The sequence below is a fragment of the Jaculus jaculus genome, chromosome 8, assembly GCF_020740685.1.
Source record: "Jaculus jaculus isolate mJacJac1 chromosome 8, mJacJac1.mat.Y.cur, whole genome shotgun sequence".
Classification (NCBI taxonomy): domain Eukaryota; kingdom Metazoa; phylum Chordata; class Mammalia; order Rodentia; family Dipodidae; genus Jaculus; species Jaculus jaculus.
The window spans coordinates 60,771,141-60,796,278 of record NC_059109.1 but is presented as its reverse complement, the minus strand read 5'-3'; the positions used below and the strand labels follow the sequence as shown (position 1 = coordinate 60,796,278).

The 25,138-nt window shown below is 42.5% G+C and overlaps 1 protein-coding gene across 10 annotated transcripts in view; it reads left to right on the top strand.

Annotated features, from left to right (window-relative positions):
• The window catches only part of Ryr3 (ryanodine receptor 3), a 598,743-nt gene that overhangs the window by 344,577 nt on the left and 229,028 nt on the right, over positions 1-25,138 (top strand). For all 10 annotated transcript variants that reach the window (XM_045155998.1, XM_045155993.1, XM_045155990.1 and 7 more), the window contains 4 exons: positions 268-1,063; positions 3,365-3,565; positions 7,984-8,086; positions 9,117-9,254. In XM_045155998.1, the coding sequence (XP_045011933.1) occupies positions 268-1,063; positions 3,365-3,565; positions 7,984-8,086; positions 9,117-9,254 (1,238 nt within the window). The remainder of the gene's footprint in view (positions 1-267; positions 1,064-3,364; positions 3,566-7,983; positions 8,087-9,116; positions 9,255-25,138) is intronic.

The following is a 25,138-nucleotide window of genomic DNA, read 5'->3' as shown; positions in this document are numbered from 1 at the left end:
ACTCCTAAATGGATTTCTTTTCTGTTTGGGAGATTTGGGGTTTTCTCTGTTACAGAAAACTTTCATATTTGGTAAGCCAGTGTCTTAAATTTCCCAGGTCTTTGGCAGTCTTGTAGTTAGCTATGGTAGATCATCACTAACTAGGGCAGACAACCATGGGCATGCCTTCATTGAGCTTGGTGAAATCCCTGGGCATTCAGAAAGTGAGAGTGCACTGAATTGTGTTGTGTCTCCCTGTGGAGCTCTGACTGCTTGTGCTGTCCTCAGGTGCGTGGACATCCTGGAGCTTTGTGAGCAGGAAGACCTCATGAAGTTCCACTACCACACACTGAGACTGTACAGTGCTGTCTGTGCCCTGGGAAACAGCCGAGTAGCCTATGCCCTATGCAGCCACGTGGACCTCTCGCAGCTCTTCTATGCCATTGACAACAAATACCTCCCCGGCCTCCTTCGGTCTGGTTTCTATGACCTGCTCATTAGCATCCATCTAGCCAATGCTAAGGAGAGGAAGCTGATGATGAAGAATGAGTACATCATCCCCATTACCAGTACCACCAGGCATATCCGCCTATACCCAGATGAGTCCAAGAGGCATGGACTGCCCGGAGTAGGCCTGAGGACATGCCTCAAGCCAGGCTTCAAATTCTCTACCCCTTGCTTCGTACTGACCAGTGAGGAGCACCAGAAGCAGAGCCCTGAGATTCCCCTGGAGATTCTCAAGACCAAGGCCCTGAGCATGCTGACAGAAGCTGTACATTGTAGTGGGGCCCACATCAGAGACCCTGTTGGGGGTTCTGTGGAGTTCCAGTTTGTGCCTGTGCTGAAACTCATTGGCACTCTGCTGGTCATTGGGGTATTCGATGATGATGATGTCCGCCACATCCTACTCCTGATCGATCCCTCTGTGTTTGGGGAGCACACTGGAGAGATAGAAGAGTCAACAGAGAAGGAGGAAGTAGCCCAGGTGGAGGATAAAGCAGTGGAGGCTGGGGAAAGGGCCAGCAAGCAGGCTCCAGTCAAAGGCTTGTTGCAGACCCGATTGCCTGAGTCTGTCAAGCTGCAGGTAACCCGAGAGAGCAAACCATGTGCTCTGGGAGTAAAAAAAAAAGGGGGAGAGATTGGTGGACGGATGGATGGATGGAAGGAAGGGAAGAAGGAAGGGTGTGAGGTACCGTGAATACTGTCTGAGCCTGCTGCTGAAAGAGCAGTGGAGATCACAAAGAACTCCAGTGTGATACATTCCCCAAACCTCTCCAAGACAAAGTGAAAATGCTGACCTTTGTCAATAAGGCCCTTTGAAATGTTTAGAAATTATTGTAGAAGTGGTCTTGCCTTCTTTCCAGTGAGCTTTTCCTTTGTCTGTGAGCCTTTGTGACCCCAATGGCTGACAGAGGAGGCAGATGTTTTGTGAGAGGAATGAGACTTTGTGGAGTGGCCCAAAGAAATTATCTCACGGGACCATCACACTCATCAGTGGCTCTCTTTGGGCCATGTTCTTGCTCTAAGCCAGCATATTCCTGCTAACACAGCACTTGCATAACTGCCACCAAAAGAGTACAGTCATGCTCTTAAAGCTGCCCACAGTATGAGCCCTCAATGTTGACTAAAGCATAGTTCTTTCTGACATATCTGGCATGAGCCACACAGTAAGAATAACGTTTGTCTTCTGGTCACTGAGAAAAGGAAAACCAAAGAATTGAGTCACACAGTGAACCTGAGTCAACCATCCCAGCATTCAACACCTGCTTCTTTGATGCTTGCTGTATATGTAAACTTGCCAAGTCAGTAGTCAGTCAGGGCCTTACTTTTTTTTTAAATGAAAATAATATAATAAAATATGATAGCAAATATATTTTCATAAAATACATTCAAAAATGTTTTCAGCATAAAATATGCTGTTGTGAAGAATCTATAGTAAAAGCTTTCATATCCAAAGTAATGAAATTTATAGATAGCCAATTATTCAAGACATTGAGTATAAAGAAATATATAAATTTTATACATGTGTGTATGTATGTATCTGTATATGTAAATACACATGCACAAACACCTTGGGCATTTTATTATAGCATGTACTGTTCTGATGTAGGGCCAAGGCTTTCTCTTTAGTGTGAATCCCCTAGCTGGCACGTGAGGTTCTTCCTGTTGCACATCTGACCTCTGTAATAAGGCATCTATGATTGCCAATTTGGGAGTTTTTAAAGCAAACACTTTAGTGATCCAGTCATGTGCTCAATAACAACATCTCAGCTGACAATGGGCCACATATATAGCAGTGCTTCCATAGATAAAGGTAAGAGTATATACGTTCACCCTGTGGTGTTTGCACAAATAAATCACCTGACAATGAATTTCTCACTGTGCATCTGCTTTTATAGCTAAGCACTTTGAGAGTTTTATGATTTCCTCCAACTGTATGATTAACCCACACCCAATTTTTGCATTTATTTAAAAACTTAACTTTGGGCTGGAGAGATGGCTTAGCAGTTAAGGTGCTTGCCTGCAAAGCCAAAGGACCCATGTTTAACTCCCCCAGGACTAATGTAAAGCCAGATGCACAAGGTGGCACATGTATCTGGAGTTAGTTTTCAGTGGCTGGAGACTCTAGAGTATCCATTTTCTCCCTCTCTCTCTCTCTCCCTCTCCCTCTCCCTCTCCCTCTCCCTCTCCCTCTCCCTCTCTCCCTCTCCCCCCCTCCTCTCTCTCTCTCTCTCTCTCTCTCTCTCTCTCTCTCTCTCTCTCTCTCAAATAAACATAATGAAAGATTAAAAAGAACTTAAGTTTAATAAGTGTTAAGATTACTAATGACATAATATAATGACAGTAGTCCACAGAACTACTCACAGAAGAATGGTGGAGGTCAGCAACCACAGGGAGAGACAAGGTGGGGAACAAACTCCTCAGTTTTCCATACTCAACAGGGGGAAGATGTCAAAAAGAAAGTGATGTTCACATGACCTGTCTGGTGCTGGTCTTTCACTGAGCCTCCAGGGAAAGCATGTTCTTAGAAACATTACCTTCAGTGAGCTCAATTTCTTCTTGTTTCCTGGGCTTGATGATTGAATGGTTCATCTTTGGACTTAGGAAGACTTGGGTTCGAGTCATATCTTCACAGTTACTATGTCACAATAGATGAATTATTGGAATTACATAAATTTCAACATTATCGTTTATTAATGGAATGCTGGCAGCTTCTCCAGTGTGCACAAAGTTATTTACACATGTATAATAACTGGAGTGATGACAGCTTCCCCCGGCATGCACAGAATAGCATTATATACATACAGTGGAGTGAGGGCAACCTCCCCCAGCATACACAGAATGCTATTGTGTAGGCACGTGTATCTGTGTACTTCTGTTGCAGATGTGTGAGCTTCTCAGCTATCTCTGTGACTGTGAGCTGCAGCACCGAGTGGAGGCTATTGTGGCCTTCGGTGACATTTATGTGTCCAAGCTGCAGGCAAATCAGAAGTTCCGCTACAATGAGCTCATGCAGGCCCTGAACATGTCTGCAGCCCTGACTGCCCGGAAGACAAGGGAGTTCCGCTCACCTCCCCAGGAGCAGGTGAGTCTCATCTCAAGCCACCACCCAGCGCCTATGGAAGAACTTGATACCCAAAAGCAGGATGCTTGAAACCTTTAAAGTGCCTTCAAAGCCTTGAGGTCTATGGCAGACAGAAAGATTCCCACAGCACGAAGAGATGGGCCTAGTGCTATGCAAATGATGACTAGGGAGTACAGACCAATTACTTGGGTGGGAAACCCTATCTAAACTGAACACAGTGCGGGGTTTGCCCCTTCCTCTTACCCTGCCCTACCAATGCCTTTATTAATGAGGGTAAAACTGCACCTTTGTTGGGATTCAACTGTCACCTTGGACATAATTGCACTCAGAAGAAATCTCCCAACCATTCCAGAAATCACAACCTCTCTATCAGAGACAGAGAGAATGTGATTGCTGTACCACAGTTTAATGTGTCCAAGCCCCTTTGCCAGTGGCTAGGACTCTAATAAGCCTCCATGAGACCTGGAGAACAGGATTCACCAACTAAAGCTTCTTTTGCAATGTATTGTATTAATACTTTTCACACCCAGCCTGCAAGCACAGCCCACCTGTGAGAATTCTCACAGGTAGCAAGCTTCTATGAGAAGAATCTAAATCCTGGTGAGAACATTCTGCATAAGGAGATGGCACTTTAATAGTTTCCATTTATTCTCACTACTCACCTATGGACTCCAGGCTGGTTGGCCACTGCTCCCTAAGTGTTCAGAGAAGATAGATCTTGAAGAAATAAATTCAGTCTCTGGATCAATATTTTTTGATTTTATATACTTCATAAGCTCCTATTCATTGTCGTCAGCATAATTACCACTATTTTACATCAGCCATACAACTACTGCTTCATTCAAATACTTTTTACCCTATTTTATGAATGATATATTTATATATGTATGTGTGTGTGTGTGTATATATATATATATACAGGCTGAAAAATAAACCAAACATTTTAACTTCCCAAGGATTCACTTGAGGGATCCTATTGCTAAAGAGAAGACAAAAACTTGTCATCACCCAGATGCAGAAGGAGAAAGCCCTTTGCGCTGTTGAACCACATCATTGTGTTATACCAAAAACATGAATGTACTGTTTCTCCAGATACCACTCAGGAAGTACTCTTAAGGACTTTACAAATGTACAGGCTGCTTTTAGATTGGCAGTGAGTGTAATGGTCCCCCATGCTGCTGGGCAAATGCCACTCCTTTGTATATTTGTGAACCATTGGAAGACAGTAATATGGTGATTATAACATTGGCATTGGCCTCAGATAGCAGCACTCCAGTTCTGGCTCCCTCGGCACTCACCATGCAGTACTGGGTTCCTGGCCTCTGTCAGTTTCTTCTGCTATAACATGTGGATAATGTCATCTCTTTCTTCGGGCTTCTTGTGGGGATTCCATAAGATAACTCATTTAGATGGTTTAACATGATACCTGCTATCAAGTAAGAATTCTATAAATACTGCCTGGGTGACTACTCGTTTCAGTGTCAGAGGGTTGTACAGTAGCTTCATGTCTTATTCTTAGACCTTCTGTCAATGGCCCAGTGAGTGGAGTTCACACATTTTCTGGTACCTCTTTAACCCAACCAGTACCAACCACAACCACCCCTCCAACACTGTCCACATGGTCCAAGATTATAGAAAGAGTGTGTTGGCTCTCAGTCTCCCTTACCTCTAGACCTTCTCCTCTGCCCTCCCTGGGGCCTCTGTTACCTCCTCCCTCTATTCAGATGTCCGTAACTTAATGTTAAGGTTAATTAAGAGGTAGAAAAATTTTTCAACCTAGAAATCCTTAACAGATATAGAAAATACCCCTTTGCCTGATGGTTGAGATACCATGGCTAAACCAGCAAAAGGAAGACTGCTTCTAGATGCTTCTGTAGTCTCTATATGCTCCCTCAGCTGGGGTTTGTAGACCTGTGGAAAGTCCAAAAAAGTTCAAAAACCTTGGTGGAAAATGAATACCAGCTTAATTTTCATTAATGGCTGATGGTTACCCTTGCTCTTCATGATTAATGTACATAGTCAAACAGGTGCCTACTTTGTAACCATGAGAAATTGAACATTCAAGATCACGTGGGCTCTGAGAGTAACCACTAGGTCTCTTAATGCACGTAATAAATACAGTACAATGTGATGAATTCATTTTTATGGTTTCAAAAAATATTTAAGGCAAGCCGGGCGTGGTGGCACACGCCTTTAATCCCAGCACTCGGGAGGCAGAGGTAGGAGGATTGCCATGAGTTCGAGGCCACCCTGAGACTCCTTAGTGAATTCCAGGTCAGCCTGGGCTAGAGTGAGACCCTATCTCAAAAAAATCAAAAAAAACAAAACAAAACAAAAAAATTAAAGCAGAAAGGAAGAAAAAGAGAGAGAGAGAATATGGGCATACCAGGGCCTCCTGTCACTGCAAGCAAACTCCGGATGCATACACCACCTTATGAATCTGGTTTTGTATGGGTACTGGGAAACAAACCCAGGTCTGCAGGCTTTGCAAGCAAGTGCCTATAACGACTGATCCATCTCTCTAACCCCATTCTGATGATTTTAAGATGTCAATTTTATTATTTTTTTCATTCGGTAAATTTGTATGTCATATGTTATTTATGCAAAATATGGGCCTTATCAGACTGTCAGAGAAATAGGTGGCAAAAAAAGTCAAAAATTGCTGAGTATGAATATGGTGGCACCTGCCTTAAATCCCAGCACTTGGGAGGCTGAGGTAAAAGGATTACTATGAGTTCTAGGCCAGACTGAGACTAATTCCAGATCAACCTGAGCTAAAGCAAGAAGATCCTACCTTGAAAAAAAAAAAAGTCAAGAATCCCTAAAATAAAGGGAAATATTAGAGTGACTATAGGACTATAGGGATTACTTTGTCAAAAACAAAATTAAGGTTCTGCATAAAATTAAAAGCTCACTAAAACTCAGGGAAAATATTTGTAGTATACATTACAAATCGTTAGAATTATGAAGTGTGCAAAGCATTCCACCATCTAATTTTTAAAAGGATAATTATCTGATAGAAAAGTGAAGAAAGACCATGAACAGAAAATTTATAAAATAATAAAAATAATGTGTCTTTATGCACAGAAAAGTAAAATTTAGCCTCACTAATTAAATACAAATCAAAGCTATAGGGATATGACATTTTTCACCCATTAGATTGGAAAATACTTGAAAATGTCTTAACTCTCATTACTGTAACAGAGATGGCAAAGTAATATATACGTGAATAAATTTAGTAGTAATGTAAATTGTTGTGAAGCTTTCTGAAAATTAATTTATATCAAAAGCCATTAAAATGTGCATACCTGTTGCTTCAATCATTTTGCTTCAAGTTTATCTAAGAAAATGATCAGATTGGTGAGCAAAGAAATATAAAATATCAAAAGCAACTTGATCAGGACAAAAAGTCAAAACAACTTAAACATATAACAGAAAGATAATTTTATAAAAATTATTATCCATCCCTACAATGAAGTACTCATGTAAAATCAGATTAAGGGCTGGGTTGCTGGCTCAGTGGAAGCACTTGTTGCACCAATGTGAGGACAGGAGAATCCCCCAGAGGTTCATGGGACAGCTAGTCTGGGAAACACAGCAGTGATCAACAAGAGACCTGTCTCAAACAAGGTGGAAGGTAAGGACCAACATCTGAGGTTATCATTTGACCTCCACATGTGTGCCATACCCTCTCTTACACACATATGCACATATACACATACCATGTACACATATACACAATCAGGTTAAGAACATTTAAGACAGGGCTGGAGAGATTCCTTAGTGGTTAATGCACTTGCCTGGAAAGCCAAAGGACCAAGGTTCAATTCCTCAGGACCCACATAAGCCATAAAATGGCACATGCATCTGGAGTTTGTTTCCAGTGTCTGGAGGTCCTGGCATGACCATATTTTCTCTCTCTCTCTCCCTCTCTCTCTCTCTCTCTCTCTCAAATAAATAAATAAAAAGTAATTTAAAAAATGTTTAATACAAATTAAATATAAAATTGGATTTTTAAAAAGTTTACTTAGAGGTGTATAAATCTGTGTGGATATGCATAAAGTCTGAAGCATGTTAACTATGATATTAACCTTGGTTAACTTTGAGCAATACAGTCATGGTAAATTGTCTTATTTAGTCTCCAAATCTTGCACAATTAATAAACTGCCTTTAGAATCAGAAAAAAAAGTGAAAGCTACATTTATATGTTAACTACTTTTAACCCCAACATACATTTAAAAAGATTAAATAATCTCATTTTGCTTTTAATTTTTTAATTAATTTGTAAGCAGAGAGAGACAGAGACAGAAAGATTAAATAAAATTTGCAAAGAACATTAGCTATCTGTCTAAGATACACTCTGAGCTCCCTTGACTGAGATGGAGAACTAACCAGTCATTCCTCTTTTGCCCTCAAAGATCAACATGCTCCTTAACTTTCAACTGGGGGAGAACTGTCCATGCCCAGAGGAGATACGTGAGGAGCTGTGTGACTTCCATGAGGACCTTCTCACTCACTGTGGTGAGCTGCTGAGAGAGATTCAAGCCAAGAAAAAGGCCTGTTCCTGGTTCCTTAGAATGACAGTGAGGCATTGGGGAGTTACTCTTGTGTTTGACCATATGGTACCATTAGAGAAGATCCAGAAAGTATTCCTAGAAGAATGTAGTTACTGAATGCCTCCCGCCTAGAAGAGTCTTTATGGAGATACAAGGAAAGACCTGGGGGAAGGGTTTCTGGACAGAGAAAGGAAATAACTGATCTTTGTGTAGACCTCGCCTCACCAGCTTACTTCAAGTGGTATAGTCCGCAGTCATTGCTGAGCCTAAATTCTGATCCCTTTGCCATTCTGTTATTAAAATGCATATGGAGAACTGGAGAGATGGTTTAGTATTTAAGGCACTTGCTTGTAAAGCCTGACAACCCAGGTTTCAATCCCTAGTACCCACATAAAGCCAGATGCACTAAGTGGAAGAGTTTGTTTTCAGTGGCAACAGGCCCTACTGTACCCATTCTCTCTCTCTCTCTCTCTCTCTCTCTCTCTCTCTCTCTCTCTCTCTCTCTCTTTCTCTCCCCCTCTCTTCTTCCCTCTCCCACTATTTCTCTCTCCTTGCAAATAAATAAATTTTTTAAAATGCATTTGGGGATTTGGGTAGTAATGCCTTCCCTGAAGTAGTCTAAATCAGCAATCCCTATTTTGACATGTCTACTGGTTTTAAATGTCTCTCAGCATTTGTTATACTTATACATGGGTGAAATGAGTATTGTATGGGAAATAGCTGAATCTAACTTTCTAAAGACTCTAGAGTTCTTTCTGAGTATAGGTTAGGAAAAATAAAGCCCTAGGATTAGATTTATTTGATGTTCTGGTACATATGAAATCATCTTTTTAAACAAGATTTCAAATGGTATAATGTAGATAAGTATTCATAGGAGGCTGTCTGTAGGCTTTTTAGCATGCTCCAAAGGATGGGAACTAACATTTCTGTGTTTTTTCCAATGCCTAGGAGATTTGGGTATTGTTTAGCTTTCATTGTGTTCTGTGGCTTGCTAGGGGTTCCCTTGGAGGAAGAGGAGGAAGAGGAGGAGGACACTTCCTGGACAGGAAAACTGCGTACCTTGGTATACAACATTAAAGGCCCACCCAAGCGAGAAAAAGAGCAGCCCACAGAGGAAGAAGAGAGATGCCCCAGTAAGTAAAGGTGCTTTTCAATCACAGTGCTTCCAACTCAGGGCTTTGAGACAACTGTGTCTCTCACACATAGCACAAGATGAGTATGCTGTTTAACACCAAAGTAACCCCATGAGCACTATGTTATCATTGCTGGTGAGTATTAGTATGCTTTTTCCACTCAGCCTTTCCTCTGGCTGAAGTAACAATCAAAATTTTCTGCTTAGAAGTCTACACAATGTCTGTTCTTTCATGTTTTCAAAGCCTTCAATATTTTGAAGATATAAAACTTTTATTACTCATCCAGTATCAACATTCATTACCCATCCCAAGCCTGTTTTATAGTTGGTCTAGGTTGGGGTCAACCTGTTGGTATAACTGATATGACATGATAAATATGGTGTCACATTGAACCTTCAGCAACTCAAGCAAGATTCTTTTTGCCACTTTTCACTTTTGTGCTTTGGGGTTTGTGCTATAGGTTTGAGGCAGTTACCTTCTCCATGCTAGGGCAGAATGCCTGATCAGAAGCTGCTTATGGAGGAAAGGGTTTGTTTAGGCTTAGAGTTTTGATGGGAAGCTTCATGGTAGAGAAATCAGGCTTACTTCATCATACATCTATAACACAAAGAGAGAGCAGCAAGCATGAGCTGGCTCTGAACACATAGTAGGGCTAGACTTCTTAATCCCCACAGTCTGTCCCCCAGAAATGCATCTCCTACAGCAAGGTTCTCCTTCCCAAAGACCACTAGCTATGAAGTAAGAAGGAAGCTTAATCAAAAAAATACCTGAGTCACAAGCTGGAGAGATGGCTTAGAGGTTAATTACTTGCCTGTGAAGCCTAAGGACCCTGGTTTGAAGCTTGATTCCCCAGGACCCACATTAGCCACATGCACAACGGGGCACATGCATCTGGAGTTTGTTTGCAGTGGCTAGAAGCCCTGGCATGCCCATTCTCTCTCTCTCTCTCTCTCTCTCTCTCTCTCTCTCTCTCTCCCTCCTCCTCCCTCTCCCAACCGCCCTCCCTCCCTCTTCCTCCCTCTCCCTCCCTCTCCCTCTCTCCCTCTCCTTCTCCCTCTTTCTCTGTCTGTCACTGTCAAATAAATAAAAATAAACAAAAAAAATAAAAAATATATCTGAGTCTATGGGACATTTACATTCATATGATCACATACAGCAGCATATTACTATAATAGATTCAATGTTTGAGATGCTTAACTACTCCTGTTACATGAGACAAGATGAAAAACTATTAGTTTAGTTTTGCTGACACTGTTTAGATAGCCTTTAGCTTTTAAGCATTGACATTTTCTGTCACTTTTGTTTATGGTTCCTTAGCATAGAAAACTGCTCCACTGAAGAAATTGAATAATAGTAAAATAGGGTATGTATGAGGGCTCTTTTAATATAATATTAATAATACAGTATCCTATGTCTTTTGCCTATTTTTCAACAATACCAAGCCTTGTCCAGTGCTACATCTCTGTTTTTACACTTGAAGATAACATCAACCATTTTGACTCATGTTGAAGGTCCCTGAATTTCTTGACTATCTTTAAATGATTTCACATTTCAAGAGGAAAGTTATATGATGTCATATATAATCAATCTGCTCCTTGCTACACATTCAGCAAATTTGTCATTTGTCTAAAGAAGAAAGAATTTCCTAGGTTCCATATCACTAGGGCAATAGACTGTCAAAGATGTGATAGGTTTGTCTGGAAACACCACTTTGGGGAGTTCATACATCTTACTGCCTTTTATACTAACCTTTCATCTCTGTCAGGATATCTCAAAGGGAAGAAAATCATCCACATTTATCAACAGAAGCTTTGAAAGCTCTAGGAGCATAGCTGGTGGACCTAGAGCTGGCAATCCTTGATTGGTTCCGCAACCATAGAAAGGGCAAGTCTTTGATGACAGCATGGTCAACAGGATGCCACAACCACAAAACTTGAATTTACACTCCCTTGTAGTTACTGCCAAAGCAAAATGGCAAATAGCCTGTGCTGATCCCTATGCCTCCTGTAATACCTGCTGAGAGGATGTTTGGAAGGTGAATGTATCTTTCTGATCTTTCTGACAGTATGGTGCAACTGGGGAGCCACAAAGTGACCATGTTGCATTAGGTTAATGGAGTTGGTCAGATGAATTGTTCATCATCAGATGAATTGCGTCTGTGAAGTCTCTCTAGCTCTCAGAGATGGGTTCAGACACCAGAGCTTTCTTCCTTCTATACTGCATCTGAGGTCTCAAGCAGACAGACAATGTTATGTCTTTTTTGGTAGACTATGCATACCTGAGAGGCAACCCTCATATGAGGTTGTGTGCCTTCACCATGCTGCTTCCCTCCCACAAGTTATGAAAGATTCAAACTTTGTGTCCTAAGTGTTCTGTCCCAAGATCCTGGAAACAAAAGGAATGATGGAACTGGCCATGTGTCAGTAGTTGTTGGTATGTGAGTTCCCTAAAGAATATTCCAGAGACATGAATCCTATCACTCAGGGCTGATATGTGTGGACAGTACTGATTAAGAACTAAGTGTACGTGAATGTGTGAGTCTGTCTGAAGATCAGATGTACTCTTCTGTCTTTAGCCCTGTGCTGGTTGCCACAAACATTGCCTCTCACAAAGATGAGGTGGCACATGCTCTCCTCAGCCACCTTTCTGACAAAGGCAAACCAAAATTGTTCCCAGAGGTAATCATTAACCCATCAAGCTCCAAAAGTACTGCTTATGAAAGTTATGTCCTATCACTGAAACAGCCTAAGAGCCCTAGGGGAAAATTCCCTCCAGATGGATGTTATAGGCTGTTTGGTACTGAAGAAGAGAAAATGTCATGTACTAACAAAATAAGTCCTAGGTGTCTGGTAAAAGTGCACACAGTTATATCACTGGTGGTGGTGGTGGTGGTGGTGTGCTCAACTTCAGGCTGCTGAGAGGAACATCAAACCAGACACAGTTTATGGGAGGAAGGGATTTATTTCAGCTTACAAATCCAGGGGAAGTTCCATCACTGGTGGAAGAAGCTACTTTCACACATCCAAGCACAGAAAGGAAAAAAAAAAAAAAAAAAAGACTATTAGCAAGCAAGCAGTAGGCTACCATAGCTCAAACTGCTCTTCCCACACCTTTGGGCTGGAATAAGATCCACCACCCCTAAACACACCTTTGAGCTAGTCGCAAATCCACTCCCAGTGACTGAGAGGAACATCAAACCAGACACAGTTTACGGGAGGAAGGGATTTATTTCAGCTTACAAATCCAGGGGAAGTTCCATCACTGGTGGAAGAAGCTACTTTCACACATCCAAGCACAGAAAGGAAAAAAAAAAAAAAAAAAAAAAGACTATTAGCAAGCAAGCAGTAGGCTACCATAGCTCAAACTGCTCTTCCCACACCTTTGGGCTGGAATAAGATCCACCGCCCCTAAACACACCTTTGAGCTAGTCGCAAATCCACTCCCAGTGACATACCCCCTCTTGCAGGATTCTGCTTGCTAGGAGCTGAAGTTGCAAACTCACTTTTAACAAAACACCTAAGTCTATAGGGCCATGCATTTACACTTCACATTTAAACTACCACAGGTGAGTACCTCAGGATACACCACTGAACTGCTCTAAATTCTCCACAAATAATGTTTCTGCAACACACACACCCTCTGTGAAGTCTTTCGTTCATCCTCATCCTCTTTCCTCTTGCCCCTAGTATATCATGTAATTTCAAATAGTGCATACATGGATTTTTCTCTATGTGAACTTTTTTAATGTACTTGTTTTCCATATAGGTATTGTTGTAGACAGGTTCACACTGCTAGCAGAAAACACCTTACCAAGAGCACCTGATAGGAGGAAAGGATTAATTTTGGCTTTCAGACTCAAGGGGAAGCCCTATCATGGCATGGGAAGAATGATGGCATGAGCAGAGAGGGTGGACATCACCTCCTGGCCAACATCAGATGGACAATAGCACTGGGAAAGTATGCCAAACACTAGCAAGGGGAAGCTAGCTATAATACCCATAAGCCAGCCCCCAACAATACATCACCTCCAGGAGGATCCAATTCCCAAATTGCCACCAGCTGGGGACCTAGCATTCTGAACTGATAAGTTTATGGGGGATACCTGAATCAAACCACCTCTTTCTACCCTAGGCCTCCATAAATTGATGATCATACATGATATAAAACACAAGGCATTCAGTCAAACTTTAAAAGTTCCCATAGTATTTAATCAATCCCAAAGATTTTCAAACCTCCACATAGTCCAAAGTCTTTTAACTGAGCCATAATGCCAAAAAAAATGAACAGATTAAACATTCACACTACAAAAGATGGCATTGGGTACAGCAAAGAAATATTCAACCAATATATCATTTAAAATAACCAGGGCAAAGATCAAACTCTGTACCTCCAAGTCTAACAACACTAGTCAGTGACAAGTCTATAAGTCTGATAATTCTAACCCGTGAAAAGCTTCTGGAGTTCTAATTCCACCCCACACCTGGGCTGCTCATAGTCCCAGGAAACTTCATCCAGTGCCAGCATCTCTCCTTGGTATATATCCCCTAGTCATGGCATCTCCACTGGGTCTCCACTGCAACCCACTATTCAGTCCTCATAGTTTCATTGGTCTTTACTCAGGAGATCCAACAGAAACTGCTTCACACTGCTCATGGCCATTTCCAGAAATAGAAAAACATGTTGCAATTTCAATGACTGTTGCAGTCAGGTTCCCAATGCTGGTAGAAATCATCTAACCAAGAGCAGCATGTGGGGAAAAAATAGGTTTATTGTGGCAGGGAAAATGATGGCATGAGCAGAGGGTGGACATTACCCCTGGCCCACATAAGGTAAACAACAGGAACAGGAGAGTGTGTTGAACATTGTCATGGTGAAACTAGCTATAACACCCATAAGCCTGCCCCACCCTCAACAATACTCTGCCTCTAGGAGACTTTAATTTCCAATTGTCATCAGCTGGGAAACCGAGCCTCCAGAACACCTAAGTTTATGGGGGACACCTGAATTAAACCACCACAATGACCCTGTCTTTTCTGCAGTTGTTATATTCCATACTACCAGGTGAGCTACCAACATGTTAATCCAAGAGGAAATAAAGCAGACATTATAGAACAAAACATTCCTTCAGCATTTAGACCCCTTAAAAATAGTCTTCATTATTGCTGTTGTCCCACTGCAAATCAGCTGGCCCAATTTCAATGGTTGTAATCTCTCAAACAATTGCAGCTGAACAGGCAGCAGTTTTTGACACAAACACTTAATTTCTTCCTGTGCCAGATCTCTCTGCTCATACCAGTCTATTTCTACACAATGCAACCCTGCACAAGTTCTCCGAACACAGGCATAACAGCAAGCCTCTCACACAAACTGCTTCTGGCCCAGTCCTGGCAAAGTTGTTTCTCACCCTCATAAGCCAAATCTCACAGTCCATAGTTCTTACTGTATTCAGATCTTTCAGTTCTGGCCAGAAAAGTCTATCAAGCTGTACTTAACAGCACTGCAAGGAGTCTCTTAGGCCAAAATTTCAAGTCCTTCCACATTCAGTCCTCAAATCAGTTCTAAATGACCAAAGCCACACAGTCAGATTTCTAGCAACAATAGCAGTACTTTTTGGTATCAATTTTACTGTTGCACTCAGCTTAACATTGCTGGCAGAACACACCCAACCAAGAGTAGCTGGTGGGAGAAAAGGGTTTATTTTGGCTTACAGACTCAAGGGGAAGTTCCATGATGGCAGGGGGAAATGATGACATGAGCAGACAGTACACATCACCTCTTTACAAACATCAAGTGCACAATAGCAACAGTGGAGTGTGCCAAACACTGGCATGGGGAAATCTGGCTATAATACCCATAAGCCCACCCCCAAGAACACATCACCTCCAGGAGGATCCAATTCCCAAACTTCCAACAGTTGGGAAACCTAGCATTCTGAACATATAAGTTTATGGGGGATACCTGAATCAAACCACCACAGGTGTTAATATACGTCTTCTTTATACAGTCATCTCATTGGCCTATTCTTTTTTTACCTAAAATTGCATATTAGTCACTTGAGGATCATCAATCATGAAGAAAAAGGGGAACCTTATAGATAAAGGAATAAATGGATATGGATACATAACTTAGTGTAATAATGAAGTTGAATGTATTATAAGAAAACCAGGCTGGAAAGATGGATTAGCAGTTAGAGCATTTGCCTGCAAAGCCTAAGGACCCAAGTTTAATTCCCCAGTACCCAGATAAAGCAGATACACAAGGGGATGCATGTGTCTCAAGTTTGTTTGCAGTGGCTAAAGGCCCTGGCCCACTCATTCTCTCTCTATCTTCCTCTTTCTCTCCTTTTCTCTCCAAATAAATAAATAAAAAGAAAAAGGAAAGTGCAAACACAATGCAACAAGTTGCCAGAAGAGGCATTGGAAAAGCGTATGTTAAGACTGGAAATAGGTGGATAAATTAAGAAAGGAAAGGCATTTTTGTTGAAAAATATTACTCAACATGAGATCAGGTTCTAGGAGTGGCAACAAGGTAGATTGGCTGAATTGTAAGAGGGTTAGGATGGGGTGGGGTGGGGTGGAATAGGGGAAAGGGAAGGGGAAGGGAAGAAGGGAAGGGAAGGGAAGGGAAGGGAAGGGAAGGGAAGGGAAGGGAAGGGAAGGGAAGGGAAGGGAAGGGAAGGGAAGGGAAGGGAAGGGAAGGGAAGGAAAGGAAAAGAGAAAGAAAGAAAGGAAAAAGAAAGGGAAAGGGAAAGGGAAAGAAAGAAAGGAAAAAGAAAGGGAAAGGGAAAGGGAAAGAAAGAAAGGAAAAAGAAAGGGAAAGGGAAAGGTGATTAGAACACTTGAAAGATCCACTGATGAAACTGAATCCAGTCTTAGAGTAATGCTTATTTTCTGAACCATTGTCTGATGCAATAGCAGATCTTAGAATTGCAGAGGAAGGGTTGATTTGTCCATGGTACTCACTTCATCCTGTACATTGTCTTAAACTTCATAATTTGATCTTCATATGAGCAATATGCAATATAAATTTTATTCATGTATTACAATTTTAAAAACTGAAGTAATAGCAGATTAAGTAATTTACCAAAACCACACAGTGGTAATATCACAATTCAAGTTCTTTCTAACCCAAGTCCACTTCCTACAATTCTGTTTATATAATAGCATCATGTCCCTGTGGGCAATGGCTAGAGGTTCTCAAGGACCTTTAATTAATTTGCTCAGAAATAAGAAGTTAGGAGCACAGAGCTCTAGATTTATGCTGCCTGTGCTTAAATTCATGCTCTTCTACATATCTATGACATTAATTTGTGGCAGCTTGTCTGTGTCTCAGTCTCCTGTAAAATTTGCATGGTTTAAATAATTACTTCATTGCACAATGGGTTGATGTAGGTATTAAATTAGTATATCCAAAGTGTTTAAACTCTGGTGTATTACACTCAATTCTAAATGATCTGAGATATTAAAATATCTAATTGATTATCTTTCATATATCAGGTACTATATTTCTACCAAGGGAATATATTTTAGCAAATTGATCGTCCATTAAGGATTTAGTTCCTAAGATTAAGAACATTTTACTGCTTTTGTCTTTAGCTAGAGGTATTGGACCCATGGAGACATCGTAGGACATCAGCAGTGTTCTGTGTATGATGGCTTGATCAATAAGGATAGAGTCATAGATAGTATGATACCTCTAAGGATACCCATAGTGTCCAATATCTAGTATGTCGAATAACAAAGGGAAACCTAGTTGCACATGGAACTAAGGTTGCTAATCATCTGGCCTTAAAATTGGGAAATCTAGATTATTGAAGTGGACTCAGATTAATCACAAGGATTGTTAACAGTGGAAGAGGGGCTGGAGGGATGGCTTAGTGGTTAAGGCATTTGCCTACAAATCCAAAGGACCCAGGTTCAATTCCCCAGGACCCACATTAACCAGATGTACAAGGAGCACATAAGTCTGGAGTTCATTTGCAGTGGCTGGAGGCCCTGGCACTCCAATTCTCTCAGTCTCATTCCCTCTTTCTCTGTCAAATAAATAAATAAATAAAAATAAAATATTTTTTTAAAAAAGTAGAAGAGGCAGGGCTGCAGAGATGGCTTAGCTTGTTTGTGAAGCCTAAGGACCCCAATTTGAGGCTCAATTCCCCAGTACCCACGTAAGCCAGACGCACAAGGTGGCACATGCATCTGGAGTTCATTTGCAGTGGCTGAGACCCTTGGTGTGTCCATTCTCTCTCTCTCTCTCTCTCTTTCTCTATCTGTCTGTTGCTCTCAAATAAATAAAAATAAACAATTTTTTAAAAGTGGGATAGGACAGAAAAGAGCCAGAGAGGTGTAATAAGAGAAGGAGGAGTCTCAAAGTTATTTGAGGAAGTCAAAGGCAGAGGAATGTTGGTGGCTTCTATAAGGGAGATAAGGCAAGGAGATATTACAATCCCCTTAAAAGAAATGCTGCCTGCTATACCTGGATTTCAGTCCAGATATCAGTCAAACTCATTTTGAATAGCTAACTTTTTTGGGTAATTTGTCACAATAGTTATAGAAAATACCATAGGCAGGGCTGGAGAGATGGCTTCGCAATTAAATGCACTTCCCTGCAAAGCCAAAGGACCCATGTTTGATTCCCCAGAACCCATATAAGCCAGATGCACAAGATGGCTCATGCATCTGGAGTTCATTTGCAGTGGCTGGATGCCCTGGCATGCCCATCCTATCTCTTTCTCTCTACCTGCCACTTTGCATGTGCATTCCCTCTCTGTGTCTTTCATGAATAAGTAAAAATAAAATATTTTTAAAAGAAAATCGCCATAGGCAGTGACAAGAAAAGTGGATTCCTAGCATCAGAAACTTGATATAGTTAGGATAGGCATGTCAGGACAGCCAAGTAGATATGCAAAAAGGAAGGGACTCCAGAGAGTGTGTGTGGACTTTCAAGAGGGGCATGGAGATGCGTGGGTGGGGAGCAAAGCCTTATTTTTATTTGGCTTATTAAGATCACAAAACTTTCTGTATACAGCCTTGATCAATACATGTCTCACTATTCCTAGCCCAGAAGTCAGGAGATGTAGACCCCAAAGCTTTCAGACACTTACCCACCTCGCGGATTACAAAGCGGGGATCATAAATCACAGCGTTTGGCTCCCAGTTAGGTGACTCTCAGCAGTGGATGCATCACCAGCCTTCTATTGGCCATTCAGTCAATCTCAGTCTCTCTCTTTTGAAAGTCTGTGTTTCAGAGATGAAAAAGCTTGATTCTCAGGAGGTAGGAACTGTCACTGAGGGAATTCACTGTGCCTGGTACTCACTTTGCACCACCACCCCCTTTTTAAAATCTTTGTTTTTTTTTAATTTAAGAGAGGGAGGCAAGTAGAAAGAGAAAATAAGTGCACGAGGGCCTCCAACCACTGCAAATGAACTTCAGATGCTTGTTCCCCCTTGGGCATCTGGCTTACATGGGTTCTTGGGAATCAAACCTGGGTCCTTTGGCTTTGGAGGCAAATGCATTAACCACTCTGCCATCTCTCCAGCCCCAGGTATCACCCCTTTTGACTTTATCCTCACAATAAGCAACAAAGCCCAGTGACCTCCTACTTTACATGTCATGTGACTAAGCCTGACAGAAACAAAATAACCTAGGTCTTACAAACAAGTGAGAAGCAACCAAGATTTGAATCATGCCCCATATCCATAGCCACGCTCTTTCTAGAGACTGTGCAGGGATGCCTGGGAAGAGACAGTGAAAGCACAGATACTTAGCATTGTAGCTTGCCTCATAAGTCAACTGACTATCCATACTGAAGAGACATAAAGCCATTCCAGTTTGGTTACTTTGACAGAAGAAAAGATAACATTCTCAAGTTCCCAAGGGGTCTATTGTTCCATCCCTGTCCCATCTTCATTAAAGGGGTTTCCCTCCAAACATGGCAATAGTCACCCTCTATCCTCTCGGTTCTCTTCTCCTCTTCATCATTGTAAGGTTTGGGAGTGACCAAGACCACACAAACCACTCTGAAGCAAAGATGAAAGCTTTATTCAGGAAAAGCATGAGCTGTCAGGGCTGACTCACAAGAAAGAAGCACAGCCAACCTGAGTTTTCAGGTAGTGGGCTTTATAGGGTTTGTTTAGTTGGGGGAAGGTGAAGAAGGAAAAAGAACTCGTTTGTTAAGTGAAATAGAATAGTTACTTTAGGGGAGATCATTATATTAACCATTTAAAATAGCTTGGATGTGTCACCAGAATAGTCACTGTGTAACTTAGGAGATAAGGGGTCAGGAAACCATGACCTGGGGGCGTAGTTAGGCAAGGAGAGGATATGGACTGAGTGGTTTCTTGAGGAATGTGAATAATCCACTTCCCTATGCTTCTATCACCATTCTGCTGACCTTAGTGACTTAGGAGTCCATTCTGACCTAACATTCCAGCCTTTTGTTAATGATAAAGGATGAAGGTAATTTCTCTTCCATGGTGTCTTCATACTGACTATAGGGGGTGATGAGTTCTTATGGAAGAGGCTACATAATGTGTTTGATGAGTCTCCCTTCAGGGCAAGTGATGAGGAGGCAGTTCTATGGTAGCTAGAGGTGACATCAATAGTGAGCACCCTCCAGCAGAACCAGTGTAGCATGCTGTTACAACATGGTCCTGAACAAAACAGAGACTTCTCCCACTCCATCCCTGTTTTGAGCTGACTTCAGGGCAGTTACTGGTAACATCTGTTATAGAGGTGAGGGAGATGGGCTCTGTGTACCCCTTGAGAGGACAGAATGAAGAATTAAGAAGCTTGCTATCCTTATCAATAGCTACATCAAAACACCAGGTGAAAGGGAAGGATAAGCACTCAGAAGAGAATAGAGGGCTTGGGGAAAGAGAGAGGAGGCAGAGGGGCATCAGTGTATTCAAGAGGAACATTCTTGGATCAGGGGAAGAGTAGGAACATGAGAGAGTTTAAGTTTGAGAGGGCCCATTTGGGTGGAGGTGTACTTATTACTGGATAAGGTAGGATAGGATGGAGGTGACTTTACTCTCTTGAGCTGTGATAGGTGGATCCAATTGGGGATGCACTGAAGCTTTGTGGTCATGCTTAGGGTCACCAAATGAGATCCAGTCCAGTGTGACTTGAATTCCTGTGGGCAAGGCTGCTTAAGGTAGATTTGATCTCCAGGGTTCAGTGAGAGTTGGGGCTCCCTCAGATGGTTATGGAATAAGGCGGTCAGCATGTACCCATGGAGAGGAGTTTTCGGTAGTGGGGGAAGGTTGTTTAACAAGAGGAGGCATCCATACATGAATTTAAAAGGGCTAAGGAAGGAGGGGGCCCAAGGACTAGTTCTGATTCTTGCTAAGGCAAGTGGAAGGAGCTGGGGTCAGAATAGCTGAAGTTCAGAAGTCAGTTGAGACAGGTGAGTTTTGAGAATAGAATTTGTTCTTTAAGCCTGCGGGGGGGAGGGAGAGTACAGTAAGTTGTTGCCCAAAAGTGAATTTCTGTTTGTTGGGCCAGAAGAGTAACTGCAGCAAGAGTACATCTGCACAGTTGCCACCCCCAGACAGAGGGTTTTAGTTGTTTAGAAAGATAAGCTACCCGGGAAAAGGGTAGACCCTTCATTTGGCCCAGAACTCCCAATGCCATACCCCCTTTTTCTATGGAATAAAGAAGAAAATCCTGCTGAAGGTCTGGAAATTTAAGGACTAGAGCTTCCAAGAACAGGTAGGAAAAGGCAGCATCTGTCTCTGACTTAGGGTTTAAGGGTTCATGAGGGTCTCCCTTAGATTTGTAATAAAGGGGCTTTTCTGGGAGGGCAAAGTTTGGAATCCACATTTTAAATAACCCAGGAAAACCAAAAAAAGAGATTATTTTTTTAGACATAGGCAGGGAGAGGGAGCAAAGATGTTCTTTGCAGTCTAGGGTCAGTTGTGGTGAGGTGGGGGTAAGGAGAAGAAAGCCCAAGTACCTAACTTGGATTAAAGAAAATTGAAGGGGATATAATGGAGAGTGGGTTTATGAAGGAGAAAGTGGGGGGAGGGGAAAGAATCAACATGGTTTATTGTCTATAATTATGGAAATTATCAATAAAATTTTTTAAAAAGAAAATTGAGCTTTGTGAGGAGAAACGCAATATCCCTTATATCTGAGAAAGTTAAGAAGTTTGTTAGTATGTAGTTTAGGTAAAAAGAGAGAGAAAGAGGGTGAGCAGAGCAAAAGATTACCTACATATTGTAAAAGTATGCTCGGCAACAGACCCAGGGACAAAAGGTCAGTGCAGAGAGCTTGCCCAAATAGATGGGGGCTGTCTCTAAAACCCTGGGAAAGGACAGTCGAGGTGAGTTGAGAGGCAGTATGAGTATCAGGGTCCTCCCAGGTTAAAAGAACATAGGAATTAGGGTGGAGGGAAGTAGAGATGAAGGCATCTTTGAGGTCAAGAACTAAAAGATGAGTAGTAAAGGAAGGGATGTGAGAGAGAAGAGTGTAGGGGTTGGGGACTATCTGATGAATGGGCATAACAACAGCATTGACTAGGAACAAGTCTTGGACTAAGCGGTAAGTCCTGTCTGCTTTGATAACAGCCCAAATCAGAGTATTATAAGGGGAATGAGTCGGGTGAAGGAAGCCAGCTAGGAGCAAGCAAGAAATAATGGGTTTGAGTCCTTGGCAATGTTTAAGTACAATTAAGTATTGAGGACAGCAGGAAAAGGACATGGGGCCTTTAGTCTGATAAGGACAGGCATGTGGTGAGAGGCTAGTGTCCCACACTCTTGGAATCAATGTCAGAGACAAGCAGGGGAAACTTGGATCCTCTGTAAGGGAAATGTCTTACCAGAGTAGGATGGCAGGACTGACCAACTGGCCCCTACAACAAATGAGACAGGTCTTCCTGCCAGCTGGACTGTGACCCTGGGCTCCTCCACTGTGATATGAAGAGTGTTGGTGGGGGACAAGGTCCCAGGGCCCCACCAATCTTCAGCTGTCAGGCCCAGAAGATCAGCGATTGGCTTTTCTGGGGGATGAGGGGAAAACACTGACCTACCTTGTCAAGGCAAAGAAGGACAGTCAAGCTTCCAGTGCTCAGCAAGTCTGCAGTGGGGACAGAGTCGAAGCAGGGTTCTGGTGGTGAGCATTTTGGTCCCATTGCCTTCTTTGGAGGAGGATTCAGGGCTGCAGCCAGGAACTGGAATTGCTGTCTGCCTCTGGTCACTCAGTCCATTACTGGTTCTCTCTGTTATTAAAAACTTTAAATGTCAGATCAAGCAGATCTGCCTAAGGGGTTTGAGGGCCCTTTTCTAGGCATTTAAGTTGTGTGTGTGTGTGGGTATGTGTGTGTGTGTGTGGGTGTGTGTGGGTGTGTGTGTGTGTGTGATGTCAGGGGCAGATTGGGACAGAAATGGGTGTTGAGAACTATCCTGTCCTCTTGGGAAGCGGGTTGAGGTGAGTAGATTGGGTGAGTACCTCAGTTAGGTGTCCCATAAATTCAGCTGGATTTTTATTAGGCCTCTGGGTATCTAGAGTTTGTCAACACTGACAAACTTATGGGATGTCTTTTGAAGGCCAGCCAGGAGGCAAAGAACCATTCTATCATGGGCCACTCATCTGAGGGAGTCAGTAGGAGCATGGTATTTTCAGTCAGGTTCCTCTCTGGGGACAGCAAGCGTTCCTACCAAGAAAATGTTATCAGCTGAGCCTCATCAGCATGGGCCTGAGCAGCCACCCAGACTCATTCTTGTTCATCAGGAGTGAGAATGGAGGAAAGAACTACAGAGATAATGTCAGGTTAGATCATAGGCCTGGGTGAGGTATAGCATGTTAAGTAAGTGGCAAAAGACCTTAGACTTTTTTAATCTGGGATAAATCAGACATGGAAAAAGGAACGTGAACATGAACAATTCCTTCAGCCCCTGTGACCTCACATAAAGGGTACATTTCATCTCTACAAGAACAAGTACATTGGGCAGGAGAGGAAAGAGGAGAGGAAATAGGAGATGGTGGGGGGGGGCGTGCACAGAGGCAGAACAGGACACAGATGAAGCTGTGAGACCAGGTCATCTACAGTGTCCAGTTTAAAAGCAGAGGATGAGGATGAGTATGGGAAGTGGGGATGAATGAAAGTACATTTCTGAGACCTTGGCTAAAAGGACCTGGTGAGAATAGCAGGTAAAGCAGAGAAAAAGAAAGAGAGCTGTGCACACAGAGTGAAAAGTGCCTGAATATATGGTATTTTGGACCACCTGCCTGTATGTTGGCATAGATTTTCTAAATCAGTGAGAATTTAGAAATCAAAAGTGCTATTCTCAGGCCATTTGGACCCATTGTCCAGCTTATATTGTGGCCAAGCAGAGTTGCAAAGAAAGATCAGATGAGGAGGTTTGATGTTGTCCAAGAGTCATCGAGGCCTTAAGTTCTTAAGGAGACAGGGAAAGAGGAAAACACAGGTGGAAGAAAGAAACCAGGGCTTAAACTAGGTTTACACAGAACACCAACATGACACCCTGGCCTATTAGAGTGAACAAGGCCTGCGCCTCTCACGTGAGCAAAGGCCGTACAGGTCGCAACTGTCAGCTGTTTAGCCTGTTAGTGGACAAGGCAGGCCACTGTACTCACGGAGGAATAAGTGGCTTGCAGTGAAAGATGAGACTTCAAGAGGTGGAGAGAGGAGGGAGGGGGAGGAAGAGTTCCAAGATAGTGCAAATGAACCAAAAGGTGCCCCGTAGGTATACCAGAGAGCATGAGACCCAAAGTGTCAAGACTGTGTCTTTCTGAAGACCTGGGGTTGGACCCAAAACCAGGCAAGGGGTGTAGCCTGTCATGTCACATGGCTTCCATGAGGCGGGATTAAACCCAAGAGCAGGCCACCCAATAGGGACATTTACCAAGAAGGCGGTAGGAGACAAAGAAGGGAAGAAAAGCAAGGCTGAATTGCGGTGGATATGAGAGACAGTATGGTCTGAAGCCTTCAGAGGGTCAGCTGAGTGGTCTGGTCAGGGGAGGTAGTCTGGCCCCCAAATGAGCAACTGGAAGCTCCTATCCAAGTCAGTGTACCAGATGTAAGGTTTGGGAGTGACCAAGACCACGCAAACCACTCTGAGGCAAAGATGAAAGCTTTTATTTGGGAAAAGCACGAGCTGCCAGGGCTGACTCACAAGAAAGGAGCACAGCCAGCCTGAGTTTTCAGGTAGTGGGCTTTATAGAGCTTGTTCAGTTAGGGGAAGTGAGGAAGGAAAAGGAACTCATTTGTTAAGTTAAATTTGTTAAGTTCCTTTAGAGGAAATCATTACATTAACCACTTAAAATAGCTGGGTGTGACATCAGAACGGTGACCCTGTAACCTAGGAGGTGAGAAGGCAAGAAACCATGACCCAGGAGCATTGTTAGGCAAGGAAAGGATAAGGACTGGGTGGTTTCTTAAGGAATGTGGATAATCCACTTCCCTATACCTCTGTCACCATTCTACTGACCTTGGCGACTCCATTTTGGGAGCCCATCCCAACTTAACAATCATCGTCGTTATCATTGGTCATCTAAGCACCCAGATGTTTTGAGAAAGTGATTGTGAGGTTGACTGATTTCAGAACTAACAGGCTAATTATCTTCTTATGATAGATGAGAGCCCAGAGAGCTGTAAAGCAGTGTTGGCAGAATGCAGCTGGAACACTGGAGTATAGAGTGCTCTTGTTAGTGGCTTGTAGAGCTGCTTCTGACAGTGAGGGGGAGCCTGGATAGTAAGGGAGGCCAGCTCGGGCTGAAGCCTTTGCTTACAAACTTGTCTGTACTCTTGTAGGGATTAGGCTCTGACCCAGGTGGAAAACCATGGAAAGAGGAATATAAAAACAAATTTAGCCAATATATCCAACTGTTACACAACTGACTATCAGCAGTCTGCCTTGGAAACC